Below are 27216 nucleotides of genomic sequence, written 5' to 3'. Positions count from 1 at the left end.
GGAGCCCAGTCATTCATCCCACAATATCTCTCTCAGGCCTAGTAGAGGCCAGGCTCTGAGACATGAAGGAAGAGACTGGTCATATCTCATCAAGGAGCTCAGAGTTGGAGTCCTAGCTCTGCCCCCAAACATCTAAAACAGTCCCTTCCTCCCTCCTCCTTATCCCCTAACTTCACCTTGTGACTTGACTTGATATCACCAAATCTTGGTTTCATAAGGAAAGCCATGGAGAACATGGAGTGGCAGTGGCACCCAGCCTATAAAGGGACAACCAGCTGTTACTCTTGGGGTCCTCTGGAGAGAAGAGGAAGGTAGCCACAAAAACCAGTGCTTTGGGGCGGCACCTGTGGCTCAGTCGGTAAGGCGCCAGCCCCATATGCCGAGGGTGGCAGGTTCAAACCCGGCCCCGGCCAAACTGCAACCAAAAAATAGCCAAGCGTTGTGGAGGGTGCCTGTAGTCCCAGCTACTCGGGAGGCTGAGGCAAGAGCATCGCTTAAGCCCAGGAGTTGGAGGTTGCTGTGAGCTGTGTGAGGCCACGGCACTCTACCGAGGGCCATAAAGTGAGACTCTGTCTCTACAAAAAAAAAAAAAAACAGTGCTTTTGCCATCTTCTGTGCCCAGCAAAGAGAAGTGGCCTGGGACAGCCTGATCCCTGTGGTCAACTCTTGGGTGTGGTAATGAAGGCTCTGTCCCCTCCTCCAGGGAATTCCCTGTTCCTTCCTCCGGAGCTGATCAGCAGTAAACACAGGACTCACTGCCAGGCCCCATGCTGGCAGATGCATTTCACCTGGCCCCCAGGAGCTTACATTCTGGTAGAGGAACAAGGCATAAGGACTTGGAAGAAGTGGTCCTTCTAGGGTTTCAGTGGCAGAGTAGCCAGATGCGTGGGGTGGAGCTCTCAGTGGGAGTCCTGTGTTGTTGGCTGAGGCAGCTGTGCACAGGTGAGATTTTGTTACCGGGTTGGGAGGAGGGAAGCCAGTATTCAGGGCAGAAGGCTTGCCAGGTGCAGCAATGAGCTGGGCACAGCCAGAATGGGGGGCAGAGAGTAGGTTGACTCAGTTAGGACCAAGCTTTGTGTCACAGCACAGGAAGCTCACTGCAGGAGCAACTCCTGTCAGGCTGAAGGGTTTAGAATTTACTCTGAATCTCTGTGGGTCTGCAAGTATTGTCCTAGAGGTGCCCTAGCCCATTTCAGAGGATTGGTGAGGTCAAAACTATTTTTATCATCATATTTTTAGAGCTGCTCTGGTTCATGCTGTTTGCCATGCTAACATGTGCCATGCTAACGTGTGCCAATGGTGCAAAAGCCCTCGGGGGTGGAACTGCAGGGACCTTACATGAGTCAAGGCGGTGGCCCCAGCATTGTATTCCTTACTCCGTACTTACTTTTTTTAAGTAGCAAAAATTATTAATTTTATAGTCTAGACCCTTGAGTATACATCATCTTTAATATTTTGTGTGAAGAAACGTGAAATATACAGAAGCCATTATACTGCAAACCGAACCGTGATGAGGAAAATGTCTCGTGTGATGGAGCTGCGAGCTGTACTAGTTGCTTTTTTTAAGCACTCCATTTTTACTCAAACACCTGACAAACTAGTCAGACTTGGGTATTTGGCAGACATTTTGTCAAAAATGAATGAATTGAGCCTGTCACTTCAAAAACAGTTTCACCATTTGTTGCTAGTGATGACATTTGAGCTTTTGAACAAGAATGAGAATTTTAAAACTTTTTATCCCCTGTCTAGAGGCTGACAGCTTCCCTGGACATAAAACTTTTCTACTGAGGTCAGTAGTGATGTTAGCAAATGTGATTTTTTTTTTTTTTTTTGAAGACAGAGTCTTACTTTATTGCCCTCCGTAGAGTGCTATGACATCAAAGCTCATAGAACCTCAAACTCTTGGGCTTAAGCAATTTTCTTGCCTCTGCCTCCCAAGTAGCTGGGACTACAGGTGCCCACCACAACGCCTGGCTACTTTTTGGTTGTAGTTCTCATTGTTGTTTGGCAGGCCCGGGCTGGATTCAAACCCACTAGCTCCAGTGTATGTGGCTGGCACACTAGCTACTGACCCAGCAAATGTGTTTTTTTTTTTTTTTTTTTTTGAAGTTTTTGGCCGGCACTGAGTTTGAACCCGCCACCTCTGGCATACGGGGCCGGTGCCCTACTCCTTTGAGCCACAGGCACTGCCCCAAATGTGATTTTTGATATTGTATAATGAAATGTGTCAGCATTTGGAAGCTCTGCATAACACCATAAGCCAATATTTTCCAATGACCAGTGCTTGACTTTACATAATTTGAAATGCGCTGGGCTTAGTGGCTCACTCCTGTTATCCTAGCTCTTTGGGAGGCTGAGAGAAGAGGATCACTTGAGCCCAAGAGTTTGAAGTTGCTGTGAGCTATGATGACACCATGGCACTGAGACTCTGTGTCAAAAAAAAAAAAAAAATCAAAATGCAAGATAGACAAGTGAAAAGTTCATTGATGAGGTTTCATTTGGCACATTGCAACTAACCCTTAAGAAACCAAAACAACATGGCGCTGCATGATATTAATGCAGCGGTAGATGTGAGAATCCAGCTATCTTCTATGTAGCCAGACATAGAGATTTGCAAAAATGTAAAAATGATGTGCCTCTTCACTAATTTTTCTTTTGTTTTAGAAAATATCATTTATTGGTGGCACCCATAGCTTAGTTGGCAGGGCACCAGCCACATACACCTAGGGTGGAGGGTTCGAACTTAGCCCGGGCCTACTAAGCAACAATGACAACTGCAACCAAAAAGTAGCCGGACGTTGTGGTGGGCACCTGAAGTCCCAGCTACTTGGCAGGCTGAGGCAAGAAAATCACTTATGCCCAAGAGTTTGAGTTGGCTGTGAGCTATGATGCTACGGCACTCTACCCAGGGTGACAGCTTGAGATTCTGTCTCAAAAAAGAAAAAATAGAAAATATCATTTATCGGGGCGGCACCTGTGGCTCAGTCGGTAAGGCACCGGCCCCATATACCGAGGGTGGCGGGTTCATACTGCAACAAAAAAATAGCTGGGCGTTGTGGCAGGCGCCCGTAGTCCCAGCTGCTTGAGAGGCTGAGGTGAGAGAATTGCTTAAGCCCAGGAGTTGGAGGTTGCTGTGAGCTGTGTGATGCCACGGCACTCTACCCAGGGCCATAAAGTGAAACTCTGTCTCTACAAAAAGAAAAAAAAAGAAAATATCATTTATCTTTCATAAAAATATGTTATTTATGTTAAAATGTGATGGGTTTTGAGTATAATGGGCTCTGGGGATCAAGAAGTTTGACAGCTGTCACTCCAGACCCCAGGGAGCCATGACAGGACTGTAATCTGGGGGTGGCATTCCAGGCAGGGCATGTATAACTTGGGCTGGCCTTTACAGGGCATTCTGGAGCTTGGGAGAGCCAAGGCAGCTCTGAAAGGCCCCATTGGCAGGGCCAGAAGACCCAGACTCTGGAGTCCATAGCTCAGGCACTTGTGCATAGGTATGCACAAGTCAAAGGCTTCCACAAGCCTTGGGTGCCCCTTCTGTTCAGTGGGGACAGTAATGCCTCCTGCAAGGGGAACTACCGGCCTCCTGTCTATAATGCCGGTGGAAGAGTGCTTTCTAAGTTGTGAAACACTCCACAGATATTTATTTTTGTGGTTGTTTTGTCCGGAGTCGGTATGCTTAGCTGCCTCCGACCCTAGCAAACCCATCCTGTGGGTGTGAGAGGGCATTTGGTGGCCGGCCTCCGCTTTTCCCTCTTTAGACCTTGTCCCAAAGCCAAGGCATGGGCTGGATTGTCTCAGGCCAGGTGGAGGGGAAGCTACTGGGCTGTCGCTCAGCCTGGTTCTATGCTCCGCTCGCCCACCCACAGCCGGCTGCCTGCTGCAGGGCCTGGAGCCGCCGCTGGGAGAGGAAGTGCAGCCGGTTACCAATCGGGTTATTTTCATAACGGCTGTCTCAGGCTGAGGGAGGAGGGCGGTGAGGGGGAGGGGGCAGAGGAGCAGCCACAGAAGCTCGGGCTCCAAACTAGGACTTGCTCAGCAGAGGCCGGCAGCGCAGAGCTGGAGCCAGAGCCCGGCCCACGGGGACCCCAGCTCCCACCCACGCCCTGCCTTCCAGATCAGGTCAAAAGGGGCTCCCCAGCCTCTCCTTGCCCTTTGCTTCCCCTCTTCTGTCTGTGTGGGTGGGTCTGGGGAGGGTGGATCAGGGTGGGCCCAGAGGCACTATCATCCCTCCGTGAGGGTCTCTCTCTGCCAATCCCCTGGAGCTGCTGGAAGATGGTAAGGCAGGGGTTGAGCTCCTGCTTGCCCCAGGGCAGACTCAATTGAGGTCAGCCTTAACTGGGCTGGCCGCCTTCTTTATCTGGCCCACCTGCTCCCATGTGCATATTTGTTTGTTTGTTTGTTTTAATTTTGACAGGCTCCCCAGAGTGAGTGGAGGCCTGAGAGATTGGCATCTGCCTCCTTAGTCCCTAGGCTGGCTTAGTCCTGGCAGGTGCCAGCCTTCTTCCCACTTCCTGACTCCTCCCTCTGACAGGGGCTGTGGGAGCAGAGCAAGCAGAGGAGGCAGCTTCGGGCCCTTGCTCTGGGGCTGCTGGAAGTGGGATCACCATGCACCTTGCCTGTCCTTCACCAAGCAGGGATATATGGGTCCTGCCCACAGCATGGAATGAGCACTCTGGCTGAACCCCACAGGTGACCTGTGAGGGTACCTCTGGGAGAGGAGTCCCTGGAGCCCAGGCCTGGTATCAACAGCAGAGGACATTCCACATTGCTTGAGCATGCACCCAGATGGTACTGGCTGCGGCTCTGTTCCTTATGGGGTAGTCACCTTGGGCACTCCTGCTTCCCTTTCAGGGTTCCCACCCTACTGTGGGCAGACAAACCCAAGAAGGTGGCACTATCACATGCCTTACAGATGTGGGCCCTGTCATGCCCCTACTCTGCCTGGTGTCAGGTACCCTACCTTTATCATTGCATCAGAACCTCATGCACTCTTCTGAACGAGGTGGTGTGATTCCCATTTTGCAAATGAGAAAACTGAGGCTCAGAAAGTGGATTAAGCCCAGGGTAGCAATCGCAGATACAGGATTCCAAAGCCCTCAAACTTTAGCATAGGGTGTGCACTGGCCTGGGCCAGGGGGCAAGGACGCTTGTCTGCTTTTGCCAGTAGCTAAGGAAGCAGTAACCATCCCCTCACAGCCACAGTCACTGTCCCTCGGTGTGTGGCCAGACACCATGCCTGTCTCCTCGCATCCTTTGCTCTTCCACAGGCCCTGCCCTTGCCAGGCCCTGGTAGCCACTTGGAGGCTGATGGGGGCCCATGAGGCCTTTCCTATTCTGTCTTCCTGGGTCCCCTCTAGAAGGCCAGGGGCAGCTGTTTTGCTATGCTGTTGGTGTCAGAGCCCTGTGGGACCTCCTCCAGTGACCTTTACATGTACTGTGTGGTGAGTTGGAGGTGACAGAGAGCATGAGGTGAGAAGGCACCACCATGTAAGCATTGTGAAGGAGGCCTTAGGCCCAAGCTGGCCTCCTATGAGCAAGGCCCAGGGACAGCCCCAGCAGAGATAGGAAGTGAGGAGTCAGGCACTTGCTGACCAGAGGACAGAGGTTTCTATGGAGATCAGAGGAACAGGAAGCATGGGGCCTTGGGGGAGGGACACTGGGAGCACAGAGGCCTGAGTGCCTGGCAGGAGACACTATCATAAAATGTGAAATCAGCCAGTCTCACAACCTCCTCAGACAAACAAGGAAACTGAGGCTGGTGAGGAGATTGCTTTGTATGTGATCATGCAGCTTTGGCTGGCCTGGCCTGCCTGCTCTCTGCTGGGAGGGCGCACTTCAGGCAGCTAGGGGGACTCCTAGACAGATGTAAACTTGGGGCTGCCTGACAGTGTGTAGGGCTAAGCACTGTGGAAGCACCTGTGAGTGGCCCCATGTCACTGGGATGCCCTAACTGGGTTGTCAATGCGCATGTGGGACAGCAGGCAGGGCCCAGCCCTCACTGCCACCCACAGAGAGCAGCAGCACCTCCCCCTCACAGACTGTGGCCTTTTGTTTTCTGGGTGACACTAGCATCAGGTGGTGTGTCCGGGTGACTAATCTCCTCCAGGCCAGGCAGCTGTCACAGGGCGGCATGGAAAGCAGACACTCTGGCAGCAGCCAGTGGCCAGGCCTCCCATCTCTTCTTTCTTAGGTGCAGAGCAGACCTACAGTCAGGCAGACCTGGGTTCAGGTCCCAGCTCTGCCAGACTGCACCTCTTTGCGCCTCAGTTTCCTCATCTCTGTAATGTGATAGGGAGCAAATGAAACATTAAAGTGCTTCTCCCAGGGCTGTTCACATGAGAGGGGAACAGTAAATGCAGTCATCGTTATCCTTTTATGCTTCCTTACCATTGTCCCAGCCTTGGTGGCCCAAGAGGAAAGACTCCAATCCCCCTGAGGTGCAGGCTTTGCCATCAGGTAGACTTGGGTCCCAACACTGGCTCCATATCAACTTCCTAGGACTTTGGACACATCACCTCTCACATCTCAATTTCCTCATCAGAATGTAATGTAAGCCAGTATCTGCTCCTTGGGGTTTTAGGGCTTATAAAATGTGCCGGACACATAGTGGCTCAGTAAAAGCTGTGATGATACTGATTTGAGGAGGAAGCCAAACGCTATCTACATGCCTGCTCCCCTACCCCTGCAGCTCTCTCCTACCCAGGAGGTCAGGTTGGTCTCATTTGAGTGGGGCACCTTTTGGAGTTGTGAGACCACTGCCCCAACCTTCTCAACTACAGCTGCTGGGGACTCTAATAGGCAGAGGTTGCCCTGAACGCTGCTTCCCCAGGCACAGCTGCCTACCCTGAGCCCTGATCACCAACACTCAGATGCTGTGGCCCCATCTGCCTTATCCTCAGCGTCCCTGCTCCCAGCCTGAAGCAGCCTGCTCCAGACCTACAGGGCGAGAGCAAATCGGAGAGCAGGGTGGGTGGAAGGAGAAGGCATTGCACGTGTGTCCCTGGCCTGACTCCTGAAGCCACCATCTCTGCCTTAATCCTCCTCCCACCGTTTCCCAGGGTACCATCCACCATGCTAACTGCTGCCCGACCTTCAGCAGGCCCATATTTCTCCTCCCAGCCCCAGGCAGCACTGTCCATGACTGTGGCTCCAAGTTCACTCAGTGACTATCAGGGTCTAGGATGCACCCCCTTTCTAGCCCCTCCTGAGCCCCAGGGGTCAGGCCCCAGGAGAGCCCCTGATGTGGGGCACAGGCAGCCCCCCGGCACCTGGGGTGTTGCCACTCTGAGCCATACCTGGCCTTCTACCCTTTTCCCACTGTTATGAGAGGTAGGAACACAGGAACACAATGCCAGCAGCCTGTGAAGAAAGGAAGGGCAGGGAGGGAGCGGGTCCAAGGAGGCCACTGGAGCAAGGACAGTGCCCTGCTTCCTGCAGGCAGTAGCTCTGGGTAGCTCAGTGTTTGGAATTGTGAGTGTTGGGCCTTCCAGTGTCAGGACCCAGGACAGTATACAGTTTATGGGTTCCCTCAATGGTAGAGCAGGAAGGGTTTTCAGGCATCACCCAGCACTTCACACATACGGGGTCTCTACTCTGCCCCTTCAAAAAGGTGAGACATAGCGGTAAAGTTCCAGAAAATTCCTTTCATCAGCCCTTCAGATCTACAGATGTGCACACACACACCCAAAATCCTGAGGCTTTTCTTCTGGCTCATGCATACTCCCAAGTGAAGAAGGTGGGAGAATCTCCTCTCCCTACAGAGCCAGCAACTCTCCAGTTCTGTGAGGCCTGGTTTCCCCAGGACCTTTGACCTCTGAACCAGACATCAGACCCTCTCTATTTCTGGGTATCAGCCTCAGGTTTGACCAAGTCTGAGTTCCTTTGCAGAGAGCCTGGTTTTATTAACATAGCTTGGTTTGTGCCATATCTCAGGAGAATAAACCTAACCTGTCTGATGATGGTGGCAAAACAAATGCCTGGTGAGAGGGAAAACCTTGCCCTAGGTCCACAGTCTGTCTACCAAGGGTCCTCAAACTTTTTAAACAGGGGGCCAGTTCATTGTCCCTCAGACCGTTGGAGGGCCGACTATGTCTATAGTTAAAAAAAAAAAAAAAAAACTATGAACAAAGTCCTATGCACACTGCACATCTTATTTTGAAGTAAAAAAACAAAACGGGAACAAAAACAATCACACCGCCGCATGTGTAGTTTGAGGACCCCTGGTCTAGGCAGACTGTGACTCGCAGTTTTTTCTTTTCCATCAGCTTCTGGCACGGGTGGCAAGGTCCTTCAGGCCCAGGGTGTTGTGGATTATGGTGCCTAGGCAGGGGAGGCTGGGGTGGGCAGCCTACCTAGGACTCCTGGGACAGCCTAGGACACAACCAGGGAAAATGTCGGTGTTGCAACAGCTGTAAATGAGAACCCCACTGGTACCCTACAGCACCCCATTCCTGGAGGTCAGAGGCCACAGCTGCCCTCCCTCTCCTTCCCAAGTGTTGTGTCTCTGCTTAAGGGGCAGAGGGTGGGACTGGGCTCTTGGCTGCAGTGTGGACACATCCTGGTCCAACTGCTGATGCTCCAGCTCTCTGCCCAACAGCCGCGTGCCTGCCCCTTCCATGGAGACCTTCTTTAGGAGACACTTCCAGCGAAAGGCACCAGGCCCTGGAGAGAGGCAGCGGCAGCCCTGTGTTGTAGGGCTGCCCACAGGCAAGGCCCGGCGCCGCTCCCCAGCTGGGCAGGCCTCCTACTCACTGGCACAGCGGCGCCGCTCCAGCGGACACCTCCAGGGCTGCCTCCCGAGCTGCGGGGTGGGGATCCGGGGCTCCAGCCACCGGCGCTCCAGTACTGTGCCCCCTGCCTGCAATCCCCACTTCGCTGTAAATGCGGCACCCACCCCACAGCTGGCCACTGTTGAGGCCCAGCTCCTGGGCGCGCCCCTGCTGTTAGCCGGGCTTGCAGGTATGAAGGAGGAGGAGGAGGGGGTCCTGGAGAAGGATGTGGCAGTTGGTACATCAAGTGCCACCCAGCCAGGCACCACAACACCGAGGTCACCCCCACACCGGGGTGCCTGGCCGATGCTGCCTGTGCCCCGTTGCCTACGCCGAGCCTCCTCACACCTGCTCCCTGCGGACGCAGTATATGACCACGCTCTCTGGGGCCTGCACGGCTACTATCGGCGCCTCAGCCAGCATCGACCCTCAGGCCAGCACCTTGGCCCTGGGGGCCGAAGAGCCTCAGGCACCCCGGCTGCCCCCGTGACACCTGCCCGTGTGCGTCCACTGTCCCGCAGGCGTCAGGTAGCCCTGCGGCGCAAGTCAGCTGGACCCCAGACCTGGAGATCCCTGCTTGCGTAGGTATAGCTGTGGCCAGCAGGGCAAGGGCATTGAAGCTCTGTGTGACCCAAGGGCACTGCGCTTATGAACAGCTCTAGGTAGCACCCTGAAGCCAGCACACCCCAAAGGCTGTCTCCTGCAGGTCCTTCTCAGCGTCTCCCTGTTGTCCCTGCCTTGACTTTGAGTTGGAAGTCATGGTGATGGCAGAGATCCCAGGTGGTGGAGGAGGGCGTGGAGTCAGGAAGTGCTCAGGCTGTAGGCCTCAGCTGTCTCCTCTTCTGTAGGAAAGCCATCACCAAGTCTGGCCTCCCACACCTGGCACCCCCGCCCCCCACCCCTGGGGCCCCGTGCAGCGAGTCAGAGCGGCAGATCCGGAGCACTGTGGACTGGAGCGTGAGTGGCTGGTGCTTGGAGGGACAGTGCCAGAGTCGCACCAAGAACCAGCTGTGCTGGGCTCTGGGCCATGGTGCAGTGGGGATGGAGGTGCTGTGGGCTGTTGGGAGAGGACCCCTGGGCAGAGCACCTGGAGGTGCCACATTTGAGCCAAGTCTTAACGACTAGGGACAGTGGGGGAGGACAGATTAAAGTTTGAAGCAGGTCTGTCTTGGGAAAGGGTAGTGGGGGTTGTTGGCAGGGCTGAGTGGCAGGCATGTATTGAGCATGCTTATCTCATGGTGTAGGAGTCAGCGACATATGGGGAGCACATCTGGTTCGAGACCAACGTGTCTGGGGACTTCTGCTATGTGGGGGAGCAGTATTGTGTAGCCAAGATGCTGGTGAGTAAGCCATTCGGGGCATGCTGCCCCCTGGTGGTGGAGCCGGTAGGTTGACCCCTGCAGCCCTTTCCTGCAGGTGGGAATAAGCCCTCACCTGAGCACCCCCACTGTGGGTTACCCCAAGATGGTGAGGGTGGAGGGGGTTTCCTTTTAGCACACAGAGGGCCTGCCCAGAAGCAGCATCCAGGATAGTTGCCTGTTGCCTCAGGGGCTCTTTTATCCTGCAACAGAAATCAGTGTCCCGGAGAAAGTGCGCAGCCTGCAAGATCGTGGTGCATACGCCCTGCATCGAACAGCTGGAGAAGGTGAATGTGATTGTTTGGCTTTTCCCACTCCTCTGTTTGGGTATCGAATCCTTCTCAGCACATGTGCATATAGCTGTGCACACATATATTGTCTGCCAGGAGTGACCCAGCATGCGTGGTGGTAAAGAGTCAAGGACTCGTCTAGGCACAGTGGCTCAAGCCTATAATCCTAGCACTCTGGGAGGCCAAGGCAGGTAGATTGCTTGAGCTCATGAGTTCGAGACTAGCCTGAGCAAGAACAAGACCACATCGCTACTAAAAATAGAAAAACTTGGCTCTGCGCCTGTGGCTCAAGCAGCTAAGGCACCAGCCACATACACCTGAGCTGGTGGGTTCGAATCCAGTCCAGGCCCGGCAAACAGCAATGATGGCTGCAACCAAAAAATAGCCGGGCATTGTGGTGGGTGCCTGTAGTCCCAGCTACTTGGGAGGTGGAGGCAGGAGAATCACTTGAGCCCAGGAGTTGGAGGTTGCTGTGAGCTGTGATGCCTCAGCACTCTACCCAGGGCAACAGCTTGAGGCTCTGTCTCTAAGTAAATAAATAAATAAATAAATAATAGAAAAATTAGCCAGGTGTCGAGGTGGGTGCCTGTAATCCCAGCTTCTTGGGAGGCTGAGTCAAGAAGTTCACTTGAGCCCAGGTGTTTGAAGTTGCTGTGAACTACAATAATGCCATGGCACTCTATCCAGGGCAACAGAGTGAGACTATCAAGAGTCAAGAACCCTGCAGCCAACATGCCTGCATTTGAATCTCAATTGCTCTCATTTTTTGTATCCCCACTGCCTAGGACAAGTCTGGCACAGAGTGGGGTTCACTGGCTTTCACTTAATGGAATGAACTTATGATGGCAGATATACCATCTCATCGTGTCCAAACTAACACACTAGACCATTGATTTACTGAAGCTTCATAATTTAGCAGTGGCTGGGCTGGTCCCCTACACACTGGCTCTGTAGAAACCTTACCTAGGGACCATTGTCCACAGCATGTCTGCCACTAGGGGCATGTCTGCTGTTCTTCAGGAGCGGGGGTGGAAGGGACGCTGGGAACGCAAGTCAAGGCAGAGGGTGAAAGGGTTTGCATGAAAGATAAGGGATCCACAGCCTGCAGAAACCAGGCCAGCAAACTGGGAAGACTAGGAATGGCTTGTGCCAAGCCAGCTGCTTTCCCCAGCCTGTTGGGCTTCAGGGTGAGGTACACCTCTTCTAAGGCTGAAGTAGGGCCAGTTAGGAAAAGGGAAATAGAAACGCAGCCCAGCCAGGTGCAATGGTGGGTGCCTATGGTCCCAGCAGCTACGTGGGAGGCTGAGCCCAGGAGTTGGAGGCTGCAGTGAGCTATGACCAGGGCTGTCAGTAGCCACTGCACTCCAGCCTGGGCATCCTAATGAGAGCTATCTTTAAAGAACAAAGAAAAAAGCGGGGGTGGGGGGGAGGGAATCCAGCTCTAAGTATTATAGACCCATCATCTGAGGTAAAAATCAAACCAAAGTTCAACATCATCTAAAGGTCTCCTGGTCCAGTCAGCTCAAGTCCATAAGGAAGGTTTGGGTTGGCTGCATGTTCCTGGGTGGGGAGTGCTGGAGGGCAAGGAGGACCAGAAGGATGAGCACATCATGGTTCCATTTCAGTGGGGAAGACAGACTCAGAACTCCTGGTCTTTCCCCATCCAGGGGCACTGGGCAGAGGAAAGAAGGATTCCATCTGGCTAGTGGGGAGGACAGGGATGTGAGAGGGCTTCTGAGAGGAGGTATCTCATGTCCGGAGGGCTCCCACTGTGATTTGGGGGTATCTTTGTCCTGTGAGGATGACACTGCATAACCCTCTCCTGGAGGGCTGACCACATGTCGACACTGAAGGGAAGTTCTAACATTTTGGTGGTCACTTCATTGTTTTACAGATAAATTTCCGCTGTAAGCCATCCTTCCGGGAATCAGGCTCCAGGAACGTCCGCGAAGTAAGTACCCAAAGTGGTCAAGGACAGGGATGCCCCAAGTTTCCTGAGTGGACCTCATTGCAGTGTCTCCAAGTGCCACTAGGGGGCTCGGCTCCTATGCCTTGGAGTCAGGGAGCTGCCTGGCTGAGGCTCTGAGGTCTCTACAACAGGCCTGGCTGGCCCTGCCTCATAGCTCTCTGTTCCCCTGAGTCTCAGCCTCCCTTCTGGGCTGGGGAGAGAAGTCTTCAGCCCCTCTCTGGCACCTCATGTGACTGTGGAGAGCTTCCTGTAGCTCTGAGTTCTCACCCATCCCAGTGACATTTCTCTCTTCCTCCTCCAGCCAACCTTTGTACGGCACCACTGGGTCCATAGGCGACGCCAGGACGGCAAGTGTCGGCACTGTGGGAAGGTGAGAGGCCCTGCTCAAGGACATCACCGGCTGTTGTCCATGGGGTCTGGGTCCTGAGTTTGTGCTATGTACCCAGCATGGCCTGTCCATCACTGACTGTGCCCCCAAGTGCAGAGCCCCAGGGCTGACTCCCAGCCTGGCAGCAGTGGCCTGTTCTTGGTCTCTGGGCTGAGCAGAAGAGCAGGGTGGAAAGTTTTCTTTTAATGCCGTGTGTCTGGTCTGCTTTGAAGTCATAGACTTGCTTATTTGTTAAACTCTGCAGATACTTGTTCAGTGTGTATTGTGTGCTGAGTGCTGAGCAGGGCAGTGGTTTCCCACCCTCCTGAGGACAGTCTGGCTCAAAACAGACTCTCCAGACCTCCTTCCTCTAGCACAGGCTACAGTTCTTTTGTCCACTTACTTGTCTGCCCCTTGTCATCTCCCTTAGTAAGCAGAGGCTCTCAAAGGAGTAGAGGAATGGGGCTGGGCATGGTGGCTCACGCCTGTAATCCTAGCACCCTGGGAGGCCGAGGCAGGTGGATTGCTTGGGCTCATGAGTTTGAGACCAGCCCGAGCAAAAGCAAGACCCCATCTCTACAAAAAATAGAAAAACTGAGGCAAGAGAATCATTTGAGCCCGAGTTGGAGGTTGCTGTGCACTATGACGCCACAACACTCTACCCAGGGAGACAGCTTGAGACTGTCTCAAAAAAAAAAAAAAAAAAAAAAAAAGGAGTAGAGGTGGCCTAGTGCAGGGTCTCACACATGAAATCCCAGCACTTTGGGAGGCTGGGCCAGAGGATCACTTGAGCCTAGGAGTTTGAAGTTGCTGTGAGCAGTGATTGTGCCACTGGGTGACAGTGAGACCCTATCTCTAAAAAAAAAATTTTTTCTTTTAAAAAGGAAGTAGAGGCTAGGTGTGGTGGCTCACACCTGTAATCCCAGCACTCTGGGAGGCCAAGGTGGGTGGACTGCCCTGATCTCACAGGTTGGAGACCAGCCCGAGCCAGAGCAAGACTCCATCTCTAAAAAATAGCCAGGCGTTTTGGTGGGCACCTGTAGTCCCAGCTGCTTGGGAGGCTGATCCCAAGAGTTTGAGGCTGCCGTAGAAGTTCACGCCTCCAGATTCTGCATGTCTGACATAGCATCTGGCACTTAGGAAGCCCTCGAGAACAGTTTTTGGAATGAACAGGGAATGGAAGCCATAGGTACTCTAAAGAAGCAACCAGTTAGTTTGAGAGCACATGGGGGGATGTGGCCAGGCTTGGGGGAGGTGGGGGTTAGTGAGGCGGTAGTGAGCCTGTGATGCTACTAGTGCTTCACAGTTAACTGCAAGGACTCACAGGCCCCTGGCTAAGCACCGCTGCTTTAAGGGCTTGCTTTATAGGTTTTGGGGGTTTGTTTGTTTGTTTGTTTTTTTGTCACCCTCAGTAGAGTACTGTGGCGTCACAGCTCACAACAACCTCAAACTCTTGGTCTTAAGTGATTCTCTTGGCTCAGCCTCCCAAGTAGCTGAGACTACAGGTGCCCGCCACAACACTGGCTATTTTTAGAGTCAGGGTCTCACTCTGGCTCAGGCTGGTCTTGAACATGTAAGCTCAGGGCAGTCCACCCACCTCAGCCTCCCACCGTGCTGGGATTACAGGTGTGAGCCACTGTGCCTGGCCACTTTATAATTATTTTAATTTTAAAAAATGTGTTCAGTGGGCGGCACCTGTGGCTCAGTGAGTAGGGCGCCGGCCCTGTATGCCGAGGGTTGCGGGTTCGGACCCATCCCCGACCAAACTGCAACAGAAAAATAGCCGGGCGTGTGGCGGGCGCCTGTAGTCCCAGCTGCTCGGGAGGCTGAGGCAAGAGAATCGCGTAAACCCAAGAGTTAGAGGTGGCTGTGAGCCGTGTGACACCACGGCACTCTACCTGGGGGCGGTACAGTGAGACTCTGTCTCTACAAAAAAAGAAAAAATGTGTTCAGCTTCCTTGGTTGGACAGAGGCTGGTAATTGGGGAGGGGCTAGGTCAGCTGCCTCTAGCCCTCCTATGCCCCAGCCATCCCTGTCTACCCATAGGGCTTCCAACAGAAGTTCGCCTTCCACAGTAAGGAGATCGTGGCCATCAGCTGTTCCTGGTGCAAACAAGCAGTGAGTGCACTTCCCTGGCCCTGGGTTTGGGTCTGGGTCCTGAGGCTCAAGCATGTACCTCAATGCAGGCCCACCCCCCTCCAGTACCACAGCAAGGTGTCCTGCTTCATGCTGCAGCAGATCGAGGAACCCTGCTCTCTAGGTGTCCATGCGGCTGTGGTCATCCCACCCACCTGGATCCTCCGTGCCCGCAGGCCCCAGGTGAGTCCTGCCTGCACCCTTAACACCCTCCCCATGCTTGGGGTCTGCCAGCCACCACAGCCTACTCACCTTGTCACCACACCTCTGCTTCCCTTGTAGAATACGCTCAAGGCAAGTAAGAAGAAGAAGCGAGCATCCTTCAAGAGGAAATCTAGCAAGAAAGGGCCCGAGGTTAGACCCGGGGCTGGGAGCAGGAGAGGAATGTGTTTCTCAGAGTTAGGAGCCCCTGGGGCTGGTGCTTCCAGCTCTCAATGGATCAGTTTGGGCTCTGGGGCCCTTGAGGAGGGTGGGAGATTAATCAGTCACCTGTTTGGGACCTGGCTCACCATGAGGTCTGGCCCAGAGCTAGTAGAGGGTGTGCTGAGGAGGATAAAGTGTCATCCAGAGGGCTGCTGAGGATGGAGGTAGGGTCTCCAGGACAGGAAAGGGCTTCATGGGCTCTCTCTGTCTCTAAGGAGGGCCGCTGGAGACCGTTCATCATTAGGCCTACCCCCTCTCCCCTCATGAAGCCCCTGCTGGTGTTTGTGAACCCCAAGAGTGGGGGCAACCAGGTAAGCACAGCTTTCCCTTTCAACTGAGAGCTTTGGGTAGGGCTTGGGGTCACCCCACTTGCCTGCAACTGTCCCCAGGATCCCTTTCCAGTTCTGCCTCGGTCCATCTTGCCCAGGGATCCTGAGAAAGTCCTACCCTGCCTCCACCCCTGCAGGGTCGGACTTTCCTCACCTTTATCGGACCTGGTTCCAAAGTCACACCCTTCTCCCTGTGTGTCTCTCTGCCCCTCCCTGCTGCCCCCTGGTGCCCACCCCACACTTCTTGGCTCCCTGTCCCTCGTAGGGCGCTAAGATCATCCAGTCCTTCCTCTGGTATCTCAATCCCCGACAAGTCTTTGACCTGAGCCAGGGAGGGCCCAAAGAGGCGTAAGTACTGCCCAAGGCTTAGTAGGGGACAGTGGAGGGTGCTTGTCTGGCTCTTGTGGGACAGTGTGCATCCCCTGACCCCATTTCTATCTGCCCCGACTTCAGACTGGAGATGTACCGCAAAGTGCACAACCTACGGATCCTGGCGTGCGGGGGCGACGGCACGGTGAGTTCTCCCCACCAAGCCAGGCCATAGCAGGTCAGGCCTATAGCCCAGGTCCCTGCTGGACCTGACAAGGCCTCTTCTGCACTGCCCTCCTTCAGGTCGGCTGGATCCTCTCTACCCTGGACCAGCTGCGCTTAAAACCACCACCCCCTGTCGCCATCCTGCCCCTGGGTACTGGCAATGACTTGGCTCGCACCCTCAATTGGGGTGGGGTAAGTACCCATAGGAGGAGTGGGTTGTGCAGCAGGGGGTCTCCAACTGCAGGAGGGGCTCAGTCCCTGCTTCCTTCCCCCAGGGCTACACAGATGAGCCTGTGTCGAAGATCCTCTCTCATGTAGAGGAGGGGAATGTAGTGCAGCTGGACCGCTGGGACCTCCATGCTGAGCCTAACCCCGACGCAGGGCCTGAGGAGCGAGACGAGGGTGCCACTGACAGGGTAGCTTGGGCAGGATGGGACAAGGCCAGGGTATCTTGGGTTCCAAGGAGGCTTGGGCTGGGGCCCCACTTTCCCACTTGCTCCTTCTGGGACCTTGGCCAAGTCTGATTGTTTCTCTAAACTTCTACTTTCCTTTGTGTGATGGGAATAAAGGTGTTCATCTCACACAACAGTTTTTTATTCATCAAATAGCTACTATCTGCCAGGCACTGCTGTAAGCAGTGAGCAAAACAAAGTCCCCACCTTCATAGACCTCAGCACATGACAATTGGAGAAGAAGTGCTAGGGGACCCAGAAGGGAACAAGTGTCACCAGCACATGGGCAAGCCCCACTGTCTCGGGCATAGCTCTGGTGGGCGCTGCTGACTATGGGAAAGGCCTCTGAAATTGGACAGGCTGAGCAAGCATGACATAGCTGGGTCCCTGGAGCCGGGGACATCTGTGAGACCCAGTCCTCATTTTGGTCCCATGGCCTTTTTCCAGCTGCCCCTGGACGTCTTCAACAACTACTTCAGCCTGGGCTTTGATGCCCACGTCACTCTGGAGTTTCATGAGTCTCGAGGTTGGCAGCCTCCTGTTAGGGCCTGGGGAGGGGAATAGTGTCCCTGATGAGGTTCAACTCTCTCCTACCAGTGAAAGTTGTTCACTCCCAGCTCTCCCTTGATATCCCAAGCTGGGAGGTAGGTGGGAGGTACCAGCAGCTCAGAATGGCTAACTATCGCCATGTCTTGTCTTCCCCAGAGGCCAATCCGGAGAAATTCAATAGCCGCTTTCGGAATAAGATGTTCTATGCCGGGGTGAGTCTAGGGTCTGCCCACCACTTTCTTCTACACCCACCTAGTCTACCGCACAAACCCCTGCCCACCTGCATGCACCAGGACACAGGAGCCTTGCTGGGTGGTGGTGAGGAAAGAGCTCTGTCACCAGATGGTGACATCCTCTTGTCTCCCACAGACAGCCTTCTCTGACTTCCTGATGGGCAGCTCCAAGGACTTGGCCAAGCACATCCGAGTGGTGGTGAGCAGGGTAGAGCCGGTAGACACCTGGTGGCCTAGTGGGGAGGGAAGGCATGTGTAAGCTCCAACACCCTCCCCTGGTCTGCCTCCAGTGTGACGGAACCGACCTGACCCCCAAGATTCAGGACCTGAAACCCCAGTGCATTGTTTTCCTGAACATCCCCAGGTGAGGGGGGGAGGGCTTCATCTGCCTTACTGTCCCTACCCCACAGAGACTGTTTTGCAGCCCTCCCATCACCCCACCCTCCAGGTACTGTGCAGGCACCATGCCCTGGGGCCACCCTGGGGAGCATCACGACTTTGAGCCCCAGCGGCATGATGATGGCTACCTCGAGGTCATTGGCTTCACCATGACATCCTTGGTGAGTGGGCCCTATCCCCGTGGTGCCTGGGAACACAGCCTGAAGCTAGAAAGGGGTCATCCACACTTCCCTTTGTTGGCCAGAGTAGCAGAGTTCACTCCTACCTCCCTTTTCTCTCCCCTGTCTGATTGAGGAGTGACTCTCAGCCTCTCTCCTCTTTTAAGTCTGGAAAGAAGCCTTTACACCTCTCTCTGAATGGGAAAGTGCCCTCATTGCCTCTGGTTCCCACCCCCACCTGGCTGGGGTCTCACCCTCCCCTTTGCTCTCCGACTGGGGTCACTCTCATCTCTGTTCTCTGGCCAGAGCCTCCCTGGAAGGAGCAGAGCTTGGAGGACCCACCTGACCTGAGCTTCCTATGTCCACAGGCTGCACTGCAGGTGGGTGGCCACGGCGAGCGGCTAACTCAGTGCCGTGAGGTAGTGCTCACCACGTCCAAGGCCATCCCAGTGCAGGTGGATGGTGAGCCCTGCAAGCTCGCAGCCTCACGCATTCGCATCGCCCTGCGCAACCAAGCCACCATGGTGCAGAAAGCCAAGCGGCGTAGTGCTGCCCCACTGCACAGCGAGTACGTCCCACCCTTACCACCACAGGCCTTGAGTGCTGAGGCCAGATCCAGCCTCCCACTGGACTTGGTGTCCCTCTGCCCAGGGCTGTTGGGAGTGGGGCAGGATGTCCTCTCTGTACTGGGTTTGCTGTCTGGCCAAGGACTGGCTCTGCCCTTTGCTGAGGCCCCTCTTACCGGCCCCGCCCGACAGTCAGCAGCCCGTACCAGAGCAGCTGCGGATCCAGGTGAGCAGAGTCAGCATGCACGATTATGAGGCCCTGCATTATGACAAGGAGCAGCTCAAGGAGGCTTGTGAGTGGCGGTGGGTTGGGGCAGGCGGTGGCTGAGGGCAGAGGGGTGGATCCAGCTAGCTATTGACAGCTGCTCTGTCCTCCAGCTGTGCCCTTAGGCACCGTGGTGGTCCCTGGAGACAGTGACCTGGAGCTCTGCCGCTCCCTCATTGAGAGGCTCCAGCAGGTAGGGGTGGGTCCCTCCCCAGACAGCTCAGAGTGTGGGCAGGGACACTTCCTCCCCCACTGAACTTGCCCTTGAAAGCCACCTTTGCTCTTTCCCCCTGCTCCAAGTTCCCTTCCCTCCCAGCCCGGCCTTTGCTTCTCTCAACAGGAACCTGATGGTGCTGGAGCCAAGTCTCTGATGTGCCAGAAACTGTCCCCCAAGTGGTGCTTTCTGGACGGTGAATATTCTTTTTTTTTTTTTTTTTTTTTTTTTTGTAGAGACAGAGTCTCACTGTACCGCCCTCGGTAGAGTGCCGTGGCCTCACACAGCTCACAGCAACCTCTAACTCCTGGGCTACGCGATTCTCTTGCCTCAGCCTCCCGAGCAGCTGGGACTACAGGCACCCGCCACAATGCCCGGCTATTTTTTTTTTTTTGTTGCAATTTGGCCGGGGCTGGGTTTGAACCCGCCACCCTCGGCATATGGGGCCGGCGCCCTACTCACTGAGCCACAGGCGCCGCCCCAGGACGGTGAATATTCTTAAGAGTTAGCCCCTGGCAATCCCAGGCTCTGTCCTGCCCCCTCCTTGGGAAGCTTGGCGTAGGGCAGCAGAAGATCTGGGCCTAGATAAGACCTGTGTCATCCTCAGCCTGCTCTTTCTCCCACAGCCACCACTGCCAGCCGCTTCTATAGGATTGACCGAGCCCAGGTGAGTGCTTGCAGGCCTGCTGCATCCACACAGCTGGCTTTGGACTCCAGGGTCACCTCCCCTGGGAAGCCTTCCCTGTTAGTTCCAGTGACAGGTTAACCTCTGTCCTCATATCCTATAGTACATTCGCACTTGTCTACATCCTGGGATAGGGTGTGGCTCTGCCCACCAGGCCGGAGTATATAAGGGTGGTACCAGCAGGAAAAGGGAGCTAGTATACTCAAAAAAGGCTTGCTGAGTGGGCAAGAAGGCCTCAAAACTCAGTGCCACCCAGGTAGATAGAGAAGGCACCTCTGGCCAGTTGCCAGGTCACCAGGGTAAAGGCTCAACAGTGGAGGGGAGGTTGGCAAGGGTGCGGTGCAGAGGCCAGGGATTGGGTGGGGTGGTGGGAATGGACAGGAGAGAAGGGTGGGAGCTCTCTCCTGGCCACTTTCCTCAGTATTCATGCTTCCAGCCAAGGCTTTTTCAGGCCTGCCAGCCTTGCCGCCCTTTAGCCCCTAATGTCAGGCCCTGTGACACCCAGCCCCAACTCCCCCCACAGGAACACCTCAACTATGTGACTGAGATTGCACAGGACGAGATCTATATCCTGGACCCGGAGCTGCTGGGGGCATCAGCCCGGCCTGACCTTCCAACCCCCACTTCGCCTCTCCCCACCTCACCCTGCTCTCCCACGCCCCGGTGAGTCCCTGTGCCCCAGCTCCTCCATCCATGGCTTTCCAGCCCCAGTCCACTGCCTGCCCAGCCCCTCTACCAGGTGACTAAATAGCATCAGTCTGAACCTAGTCAAAACCCCCTCAAGGAGCTCTGGGCCTCAGCTCCACCTTGCTGTTCAGGCCACAGATTGGGGCTCCCTCCCTGAGTTCTGCCTATCCTCAACCTGATCCTTCAGCAGGTCCTACTAATTGTCTCCCCACCCCAAACCATTCCTCCCCCTCCCCTGGCCATCAGTTTATCCAAGCCAGCATGCCCTGGCCCCCACTAAAACTGGAAGTCAGACCAGGCCATTCCTCAGCTTAAAGCCTCCTGCATCAGCAGTGCTCTGGTCATGGCCTCTCCCTAGCTATGGTTGCTATAATGGCCACCCGGTAGTGGTTTATGTCCACTTGGTGTGTGTCCATCTCCACATGTCTTCCTTGGTCCTTTGCGGCCTCAGGTTGCCCCACCCTGAGACTTTTGTCCTTGCTGTCAATCTTAGTCTGGCTGTCTCCCTGTCAGGTCTATCCCATGAGGCCATATGAGGGGGCCACCCTCCTCATGGCCACTTACCTGCATTGCCTTGTTCTGGCTGCCTATCAGAACACCTTATTTATTTGTCAACTTGTCTGTCTCCCTGCACTAGGATGTAAGCTCCATGACAGCAAGTTCTCCATCTATCCGCTCCCTGCTGTACCTCCAGTGCCTAGAATAGCCTTGGTATATAGTAGGCACTCAATAAACTTCTAAAAGAAAGAAAGGCGCCCCAGTTGGGGTTGGGGAGGGTCTCCAGCTGAACCTGCTATCACCTCACGGGTCACATCTCCTCCTGCTCTGTTTGCAGGTCACTGCAAGGGGATGCTGCCCCCCCTCAAGGTGAGGCCTTTCCCACCAGGGCCCCTCCTTTCTGCCTGATCAGAGGCGTGAGGTTCAGCGGGATGGGATAGGGCCCACACACAGCCTCACATACACATAGCCACCGCTCCACGTGTTCATGCAGCAGCCCAGCCCTGGTACTCACATCCCAGAAGGCACACTTCTCTGCACATACTTGTGATGTATCCCACATACATTTGTGCACCAACACAAGCCTGGGCCTCCAACTCCAGAGTAACAGGCAGGTGTTCTGTGCAGGTGACGAGCTGATTGAGGCTGCCAAGAGGAACAACTTTTGTAAGGTACCAATCCCAGGGCTCCAGCCTTTTCTTCCCCTTGGCAGCACCCTCAAGCTCTAGGGAGTGGGGCCTCTGGGTTGGGCCAAGAGCTGATCTGTTCGGGTGCTGTCATCTATCATCGCTGGCCCTGCGTAAGGTCTCCACAGTGATCACCCTGTTCCACCTTGCCCCATCTGTCCACGCCACAATAGATGTCTCCTGGTAGGGACTGCCTGGCTCAGTCTGCCTCTCCCCAGTGCTTAGAAAGGAGCATGTCTTAGAAGGAGTCACTAGCTGTCAGTGCTGTAGGGGAGCCCATGGGCCCTTGGGGTGAGAGAGGCCCCTTGTATCTCCAGAGAAGGTGTACATGTTTGTGAGCCCGTGTGTGAGCTAGGGGAAAGGAGGAATGGCCCTAGGAGGCCTAGCCCTGCCCTGCCCTGCCTCCCCTCAGCTCCAGGAGCTGCACCGAGCTGGGGGTGACATCATGTACCGGGATGAGCGTGGCCGCACACTCCTCCACCACGCAGTCGGCACTGGCAGCAAGGAGGTGGTCCGCTACCTGCTGGACCATGGTGAGCTGTGCTACTGGGGCCCAGGGGCTGGGGCCAAGGTGGAAGGATAGGAAGCTATGTTTCTGATCACCCCTCCCCTCCTCCAGCTCCCCCAGAGATCCTTGATGCTGTGGAAGAAAAGTGAGTATCTGGGCAGTACAGGACCCTGGTTACCCTGGAAACCATTCTGGCTTCCTTCAGCCCCTCCCATTTGGTCAGGCCAGAGCCTTAAGCTCTTCCTGGCCATCTTTCATCCCCTTCAGGGGCTTGAACTTCCTGCCCTTTCTGATGACCACTGGGAGACAGGTGGGTGGGCCCAGAGGACGGGTGGGATCCACAGCCAGCCCCTGTTCCCACAGTGGGGAGACTTGTCTGCACCAGGCGGCAGCCCTGGGCCAGCGCACCATCTGCCACTACATCGTGGAAGCCGGGGCCTCACTCATGAAGACAGACCAGCAGGTGAGCAGAAACGTTCCCAAACTTTGGGAAGGGGCTGCCCCTGGGAAGCAGAAGCTGTCCTTCAGTTACCACAGTCTAAAGAAACCTGGGCCTGGTTGGCGCCTGTAGCTCAAGCGGCTAAGGCTCCAGCCACATACACCGGATCTGGCCACGTTTGAATCCAGCCTGGACCTGCCAAACAACATGACAGTTACAACAAAAAATAGCCAGGTGTTGTGGTGGGTGCCAATAGTCCCAGCTACTTGGGAGGCTGAGGCAAGAGAATCGCTTAAACTCAGGAGTTGGAGGTTGCTGTGAGCTGTGATGCCATAGCACTACCCAGGGTGACAGCTTGAGGCTCTGTCTCAAAAAACAAAAAGAAAGAAAGAAACCTGGGCCAGCAGACGAGGCCTCCGCTGCCCTCTCTGAAGCCAGTTAGGAGCCACAGGCCTCTGGCTCCCTACCAACTGCCACTTTGCCTATATCCAGGGTGACACTCCCCGGCAGCGTGCTGAGAAGGCTCAGGACACAGAGCTGGCTGCCTACCTGGAGAACCGGCAGCACTACCAGATGATCCAGCGGGAGGACCAAGAGACTGCTGTGTAGCTGGGAGGTGCAAGAGGGACATAAGGGCCTGAGGATGAGCTCTACTCGCCCACCTCACTGCCACATTCCAGTTCTACGGCCGGGGGGACCCATGCCCCAGGGAAGGAGCCCCGTGCTGCCCCCTGAGGAGCTGCCCAGACCTAGGGCTGGACTCTGAGGAGCTAGGGGTCTTGCCTGTCCCCTGGAAACCCTAGCTGGACCAGAGGCCCACAGGGAAACAGGAAATGGTTGGGGCTGGACAGGCATTTGGAGGGGACCAGGACAGGGTCATTTCAGGGTGGCCTCACCCTCACCATAGCAGATGCCCTCTGAGGAGTTCAGGGGCTGGAGAGGGAGACTTTCAGGAAGAGGTTTCCTACTGCACCTGCTCTTGGGGCACCCAGCCCCCTCTCCCGCCTGACTCACCTGCCCCAGAGCTCTTCCTGGAAACTCTGAGCCCACTGCATCTGCCCCTCTTGACACCCACCCCTTGACCCTCTCCACTACCCAGTCATTTCCTCTCGGACTGTGGGGCCTGGGGTGGGGGTCTGGGGGGGTCTCATGGTGACATGTTTACAGCTGGGTGTGACTCAGTAAAGTGGATTTTTTTCCTTTCTGCTCTTTTTTGGGGGGAGAGGACTTCCTGAAGCAGTGGGGGCTGCTGGGTTTTCCTTAGGGTGGGGAACAGGACACTGGGCCCCGGAGACTGTTCCCGTGGGGGTGTCCCAGGGCCTGCCTGGCTCCTGACCTCTGCCTGGCCGCCTCCGTTAAGGCTGGGGGCGGAGCCGATTTCCTCCGGCTTCCCGCTTCCCGCGGGGACGATAACAATGAAAGTGAAAGGTGGAGTGGGGGCAAGGCTTGTCGGTGGGCCACATGCCCTGTGGACTTCAGCGCGCCCCTTCCCCCAAGCCTCGGCTGTTTGTGGGGACCGAGTGAGGTGGGGCCCCGGGGTCAGAGGGGTTGGGCATTTCAGCCGCCAGCGAGACCAGGTCTGGAACTTCTCAGATGGCTTTTTCCGTCTCCAAGCTTCACCCATTTCAAGCCGCGGGCTCCTCCTACCCCACGCCCCCCGCCGCCCTCCAAGAAAGGCGCTAGTGCCCTCCGCAACCCCACCCCACGCCCCCGCCTTCTCCGGGGCTCCCGGTCCCAGGCTCCCCCCAACACAGCAGAGCACCTCCCTGCCCACTGGATGCAACGACCGGTGGCGGGGGCCGGTGCTCCTTCGCTCGGGCAAAAGGAACAGTGAGGGGCAGAGCAGGCCGTGGAAGGTGGCGCGAGGCCCCGACGGGGTAAGACAGACACCAAAGGCTTGCGGGCGCTGGGCCTGTGACTCGCCGCGTCTCCGTCCCCCTCATGCCCATCAAAGTCTGCGCGGCAGGCAAAGGGAGCTGTGGCCCAAGAGCTGCCCAGGCCGCCGAGGTCTTCGGGGAAAGGGATCAGTCCAGGACGCGGACAGAGGGCGGGGGCTAGGGGAGCCCAAGATTGGGCCGAGGGAAGCGTGTGCTGAGGCGGGAGGGAAGCCTGGGCCCAGGAAAGTTGTGTTCAGAGGATGGACCGCCGGTAGAGCCTAGGTCCCAAGAGCATAGGGCACCGGCGAGGCGAGCCGCGGGTGCGAGGATAGACGCCAGGAGGCCAGAGCTAAAGCGCTGGGGGCGCGGGGCGGAGGCGGGGACGCCCGGGTCGAGGGGCGGCGCGGGTTTAGGGGAGGGGGCGGGGCAGGCCAGTCCTGGGATGGGGGGCGGAGAAGGGGCGGGGGCCCATGTGACCGGCTCAGACCGGTTCTGGAGACAAAAGGGGCCGCGGCGGCCGGAGCGGGACGGGCCCGGCGCGGGAGGGAGCGAAGCAGCTCGGGCAGCGAGCGAGTGAGCGCGCGGGGCGGTGGAGGGCGCGCGGCTGCCCCTCGCCCGCGCGGCTGCTGCCGACCCGGGCCTGGAGGCAGGGGTGGGGGGCTGAGCCGTGTCTTGGGCTGTGGGCATCCCCCAGGAAGACACCTCCCGGCGGGGCGCCCCTACGAGCGGCGAGGGGCTGTCTCCAAGTCCTCCCACGGCTTCCCTTTAGCTGTCCGACTCTTGGGCCTGGAAAATGGGCAGGGTGGGGTGGGAAGTCCAGACACGCGGCCCCCAGTGGGGAAGGGGACGGACGAGGGACTCTGACCTGTGCTCTCCCCCCAGGATGCAGCACCGAGGCTTCTTCCTCCTCGCCCTCTTCGCCCTGCTGGCGCTCACCTCCGCTGTGGCCAAAAAGAAAGGTGATTGGGCGGGGGAACTGACTGAGGAGGGCTGGGGACGGGCAAGTGAGGCCCCAAGCTCGAAACCCCAGGAAGGCGGTACCCAGGGAGTCTCCCCGCACCCCGCCTCGGGTTCTGAACTCTGTTCCACACGCTTTGTAGACAAGGTGAAGAAGGGCGGCCCGGGGAGCGAGTGCGCGGAGTGGACCTGGGGGCCCTGCACCCCCAGCAGCAAGGACTGCGGCGTGGGGTTCCGCGAGGGCACCTGCGGGACCCAGACTCAGCGCAGCCGGTGCAGGGTGCCCTGCAACTGGAAAAAGGAGTTTGGAGGTGAGGTGGGACTCAGGCGGAGTGCAGGAGAACGGGCACATTCTCACGGAAACTTGGGCGGACATGGGGAGGGAGGCGCCGCAGGCCGCCCAGCTCTGACCCTGGGGCCACTCTTTCGCCAGCCGACTGCAAGTACAAGTTTGAGAGCTGGGGGGCGTGTGACGGGGGCACAGGCACCAAAGTCCGCCAAGGCACCCTGAAGAAGGCACGCTACAATGCCCAGTGCCAGGAGACCATCCGCGTGACCAAGCCCTGCACCCCCAAGACCAAAGCCAAGACCAAAGGTCAGAGAAGTAGAGCACGGGTGGGGTTGTCACGAAGGGCTGTCCCCCACCTGTAAAGAGGAATGGTTAAACCTGAAGTTTTGGGTCCTAGCCAGTGACTTCTTGACATCACTCTAATCATTGTCCCTGTCTGTAGAAAAATCTTAGAGGTGGGCTCATAGGTGAGGGTGGTCCACAAGAGGGTGCTCAGGAGATAAAGCCTCTCTGGCTGGAGTAGGAACAAACTAACTCTTCTGTTGAGGCATTTGTCTTAAGATCCAGAGAAATCGTCCTTGAAGGGCTTGCCCTGGTCTAGCCCTGGTCTAGCCCGAGAGAGCTATTGGTCTCCTCTGCTCTTTCTAGAATAGGAAGGACTCCTCAGAGGGTCCCCACTGCCTCTCTTAGCTCATTCCTGACTCAGCTGAGAGAGGCCAACTGAGTAAAGGTGAATCTGCCCACCTCTCAGGTGAGGGGCCTGAGGCTATTCAGCAAGTTGTAACCAGGACTGGGGCTGGAAACTTGAAGATTTTCTTTTTTTAAAGATCTTTATTTTATTTTATTATTATTTTTTTGCAGTTTTTGGCCGGGGCTGGGTTTGAACCCACCACCTCAGGCATATGGGGCCGGCACCCTACTCCTTTGAGCCACAGGCACCGCCCAAGATTTTCTGATGTCATGTGAAAGTATGAATTTGGAGGTGTCAGTGTCATAATAGTTGCCCTATCCCACCTGCTTCCGGGTCAGCTGATCAAAAACCACTCGGGGGTAGAATGCTCTTCTCTTTCTTATATGTGTGTGTTTGTGTAGTGGAGGTCTCTACTGGGCCCCCCTAACTGCTAATGTGGTGTTTTTTTCTTGTTTTACAGCCAAGAAAGGGAAGGGAAAGGACTAGAAGCCAGGCCTGGATGCCACCCTGGCTTTCCCTGGGGTCTGGCCTGTGTCCTCCCCGCCACAGGCTCAAGTTATGACCTACCAGTGCCTTTTGTCTACTCGTTAGCTTTATCAATCATGCCCTGCCTCTTTCTGCTTGCTCCCTCAACCCCAGCCCAAGTGCCCATAGTGGGGAGGCACAAGGGATTCTGGGAAGCTTGAGCCCCCCTCCCCAAAGGGATTGGTTCCCAGTATCTCCTTTTGTTCTTCCCCACAATTATGCCATTACCAAGAAACAAATAAACCAACTTCTTTTCCCAATAAAAGCTTTTCTTTTTTAATATATAAAATCCCCTTCCCAGGGAGTTTGCTGTGGAAATTTGTTTGAGGGTGGGAACTTGGGGAGAAAGATGAGA

At 55.8% G+C, this 27216-nt stretch overlaps 2 protein-coding genes across 9 annotated transcripts in view; both read left to right on the top strand.

The window, feature by feature from the left end:
- DGKZ (diacylglycerol kinase zeta) overlaps positions 1–23727 on the top strand; it is a 47258-nt gene extending 23531 nt beyond the window's left edge. For 3 of the 7 annotated variants that reach the window (XM_053560055.1, XM_053560056.1, XM_053560057.1), the window contains exons 2-31: positions 9626–9734; positions 10022–10117; positions 10348–10422; positions 12320–12376; positions 12696–12764; positions 14808–14879; positions 14964–15080; positions 15180–15251; positions 15536–15631; positions 15915–15997; positions 16103–16163; positions 16262–16375; positions 16459–16599; positions 17083–17161; positions 17341–17396; positions 17554–17616; positions 17708–17781; positions 17866–17977; positions 18343–18542; positions 18733–18833; positions 18919–18998; positions 19146–19215; positions 19646–19686; positions 20228–20367; positions 21227–21258; positions 21517–21560; positions 21988–22108; positions 22195–22228; positions 22447–22546; positions 23015–23727. In XM_053560055.1, coding sequence (XP_053416030.1) covers positions 9626–9734; positions 10022–10117; positions 10348–10422; positions 12320–12376; positions 12696–12764; positions 14808–14879; positions 14964–15080; positions 15180–15251; positions 15536–15631; positions 15915–15997; positions 16103–16163; positions 16262–16375; positions 16459–16599; positions 17083–17161; positions 17341–17396; positions 17554–17616; positions 17708–17781; positions 17866–17977; positions 18343–18542; positions 18733–18833; positions 18919–18998; positions 19146–19215; positions 19646–19686; positions 20228–20367; positions 21227–21258; positions 21517–21560; positions 21988–22108; positions 22195–22228; positions 22447–22546; positions 23015–23131 — 2626 coding nt within the window. In that variant the 3' untranslated portion in view covers positions 23132–23727. Of the gene's footprint in view, positions 1–471; positions 4129–8605; positions 9359–9625; positions 9735–10021; positions 10118–10347; positions 10423–12319; positions 12377–12695; positions 12765–14807; positions 14880–14963; positions 15081–15179; positions 15252–15535; positions 15632–15914; positions 15998–16102; positions 16164–16261; positions 16376–16458; positions 16600–17082; positions 17162–17340; positions 17397–17553; positions 17617–17707; positions 17782–17865; positions 17978–18342; positions 18543–18732; positions 18834–18918; positions 18999–19105; positions 19216–19645; positions 19687–20227; positions 20368–21226; positions 21259–21516; positions 21561–21987; positions 22109–22194; positions 22229–22446; positions 22547–23014 lie in introns of those variants that run through there. The other 4 variants (XM_053560051.1, XM_053560052.1, XM_053560053.1 and 1 more) reach the window with 3 other exon arrangements.
- A 502-nt stretch (positions 23728–24229) lies between these two features.
- MDK (midkine) lies at positions 24230–27157 on the top strand. Of its 2 annotated transcripts, none has more exons than XM_053560061.1 (5): positions 24230–24399; positions 25282–25358; positions 25500–25667; positions 25790–25951; positions 26797–27157. In XM_053560061.1, the coding sequence occupies exons 2-5, from the start codon at positions 25283–25285 to the stop codon at positions 26820–26822; spliced, it is 432 nt and encodes a 143-aa protein (XP_053416036.1). In that variant the 5' UTR covers positions 24230–24399; position 25282; the 3' UTR covers positions 26823–27157. The 2 variants fall into 2 exon arrangements, with proteins under 2 accessions (XP_053416036.1, XP_053416035.1); XM_053560060.1 differs by lacking the exon at positions 24230–24399 and adding an exon at positions 24866–24972.
- The last annotated feature ends 59 nt before the right edge of the window (positions 27158–27216 follow it).

The sequence above is a fragment of the Nycticebus coucang genome, chromosome 14 (assembly GCF_027406575.1).
Source record: "Nycticebus coucang isolate mNycCou1 chromosome 14, mNycCou1.pri, whole genome shotgun sequence".
NCBI lineage: Eukaryota > Metazoa > Chordata > Mammalia > Primates > Lorisidae > Nycticebus > Nycticebus coucang.
The sequence above is the reverse complement of the archived record's forward strand: the minus strand, read 5'-3'. Positions and strand labels throughout refer to the sequence as shown.

Coding starts and splice junctions, on each gene's coding strand:
- MDK (XM_053560061.1), top strand. CDS start 25,283: ATGCAGCACCGAGGCTTCTTCCTCCTCGCCCTCTTCGCCCTGCTGGCG. Junction 25,668..25,789: donor CTGGAAAAAGGAGTTTGGAG/GTGAGGTGGGAC, acceptor CTCTTTCGCCAG/CCGACTGCAAGTACAAGTTT. Junction 25,952..26,796: donor GACCAAAGCCAAGACCAAAG/GTCAGAGAAGTA, acceptor CTTGTTTTACAG/CCAAGAAAGGGAAGGGAAAG.